General features: G+C 42.7%; 1 protein-coding gene across 1 annotated transcript; it reads right to left on the reverse strand.

Moving 5' to 3' along the window:
• Positions 1–1,343: 1,343 nt before the first annotated feature.
• On the reverse strand, positions 1,344–2,099 carry LOC140218607 (uncharacterized). Its single transcript, XM_072288420.1, has one exon. The coding sequence runs from the start codon at positions 2,097–2,099 to the stop codon at positions 1,344–1,346; it is 756 nt and encodes a 251-aa protein (XP_072144521.1).
• Between the last annotated feature and the right edge of the window lie 407 nt (positions 2,100–2,506).

Raw genomic sequence — 2,506 nt, forward strand, 5'->3', positions numbered from 1 at the left:
GGAAAGTTTCGCTCATGGTATTGTAGAAGCCAGCATCCACAAAATGTGTGTTCATTGTATTAGCTAGTCGTTCACCGATGAGTGTTTTACCATCAACTACGAGCTGCGTAATCCTATCCCTAGCTTTTGTTCTTGAAGTAAGCGAGTTTACAACCTCGCATATTCGTCGATGATTATTATATATGCTCTCAAAAAGATTCTGATAGTAGTACTGTTTTGCTTTTCGTAACTCAGTCGTTAAAGCATTCCGATACTTCTTGAACTCTGTGAATGTATTTGGATCCCGTGAACGGATAAAATCATGGAATAACTTATTTTTTATTTTGATACGGTGATAAAGCTCTGAATTAATCCAAGGTTTCTTGTGTTTTCTTCTATTACGACCGGACGGCTGTAATACAGGAAATGCGGCATTGTATGAAGCGTGTAGTAAAGAAAAGAATTTCTCGTAAGCGCTGTCTGCATTCTCGTCATTGTAAACCTCACTCCAGTCAATCAGACTGACCAAGTGGAAAAATTCTTTTTGGCTTGGAAGGTTTATGGCTCGTCTACCTTCTCTGTTAATATAGGGGTTGTCATAGTGTTTAGTAATTGAAAAAAGCAAAAAAACTGGCAGATGGTCACTAAGAGCATATGAAAATATTCCGCTGGAGATGTCTCGTGGACTGAAGTTTGTTATGCAAACATCCAAAACAGTGGCAGTTTGTTTTCTAAGTCTTGTAGGTTTATTTATATGGTTTGCGAAGGCATACGTAGATAACAGTGTCTCAAAATTTTCTACGTGAGCATCATTGGAACTTAAGTCGATATTGATGTCCCCCATAATAATGCAAGATGCGTTTGAAAAGACAGGGGAAGCCAACAGTAAGTCCACAAACTCTGCGAAACGACCTTTGTGCCCTAGCGGAGGGCGGTAAAGAGCGACTACCACTATTTTGTCGATACGCAAGCACAAACATTCAAAATTGGCATTCATTACCGAGAAATCAGTAACAGTTCATAAGAAAAGGTATTCTTAAAGTAGATAGCCAGCCCTCCACCCTTTTTTTGCCTACGACAAAGATGATCAGACCGATAACCTGGAAAGTTTGGTTTTGTGTCATTATCTGAAAGCCATGTTTCAGTAAAGGTTAGACTATCGAAGTCAACTGATAACGAATGCAAAAAAACAGAAATGTCGTCTGCCTTTGGTCGAATGCTTCTACAGTTTGCATGTAATGCAGAAAAAAACTTTCCACAAGAAAACTCACGATTAAAAACGTCAACTGTGTAGTATCTGCTGTTCTCCTCTGGGTTCATCATCATGAACAGGAAAGGCAATTAAATCACATTCAATTTAGCCTTCAACAATTGATTTTATCTAAGTCTCCTTCATGAGCAATGCGAATTATGTCGGAGTCTTCATCTTTACGTACAAGCACCTTGCCTCCAGTCGTCCAGGCAAATTTCCATTTGGCAGCCTTTTTCTTCTTAATCGCATCTGAAAGCAGTGCTTTGTTTTTTGGAGTCAAGTGTTCGTTCACAAAAACCGGGGTTGTTCCTTCAAGACCAAGCATAGAGCTGTCTATCTTCTTTTTTCTGCACTTTGATAACAGCTCATTCCGCTGATTTCGTCTGACAAAGCGAACAACTATGTTCTTGACATCAGCATTGAATGTACGCACATAGTGACACGTGTCAATGTCAACCATGGTGTCAGTGGTTACCGCTACACTTTCGCCTATTTTGCTTATTATTGCAAGCGGGTCCTTTCCATCCGGGACGCCCTTAATCTCGAGGCTGTTGAGGCGCTGGTATTGTTCGAGCTCTTCACATCTTTGTGATAATCGGGCGTTTTCGCCTTTGAGTTCAGTGTTCGGTTTGAGCAATTCCTGCATTTCAAGCCTCAAGTTTTTGATCTCATTAGTAGTATCTTTGACATCATTGCAAATATCAGTGCAGTAAGACACACTTTTCTTAAGCTCCCACATTTCTTCACGGAAATCACGCCTCAAATTCTCGAGAGCCCTTGTCATCTCACGCAAATCTTTTGTCGCGTCCGGTTCCGAAGGCACGCCGCCCCCTTTTACAGTGCTCTTTCCAGTATCTTTTCCCGCCATTAGACACGAAAGCACATGCACAATACAGCACAGACAACAACAGTAGATTGTTCGGCAGCAGTGCACTACAAGGATTTACAACATCTGTGGCACAAAATTCCTCCCCTGCGAAGGCAAAGAATGAATGGCGATCAGATCCGTGCTGTGCGTGCACCGCTGCCGAACTGTGCAATGCAGCCTGTGTGGCCTCTTTTATAGCGTGCGTTGTCTTCGGGGCGTTGCTGTTGAGGTAGTCACGGGACCAAGGTTTCAGCGCAGGCGCACCGTCCGATGAATGCGTGGCAGTCTTCGGCGAAGATGGGCCTTGATAATCTGATGCGATCTGTAGCACTTGTCCTGTGTGGCCGTGGCACAGCGTTTCCCTAGCTTTACCGCAGCAAGCACATGCTTCTACTTCCTTCTTATAT

This window comes from Dermacentor andersoni, chromosome 1 (genome assembly GCF_023375885.2).
Source record: "Dermacentor andersoni chromosome 1, qqDerAnde1_hic_scaffold, whole genome shotgun sequence".
In the NCBI taxonomy this organism is placed as follows: domain Eukaryota; kingdom Metazoa; phylum Arthropoda; class Arachnida; order Ixodida; family Ixodidae; genus Dermacentor; species Dermacentor andersoni.

Bases quoted from the DNA above. Each gene is read 5' to 3' on its own strand.
- LOC140218607 (XM_072288420.1), bottom strand. From the start codon at position 2,099: ATGGCGGGAAAAGATACTGGAAAGAGCACTGTAAAAGGGGGCGGCGTG.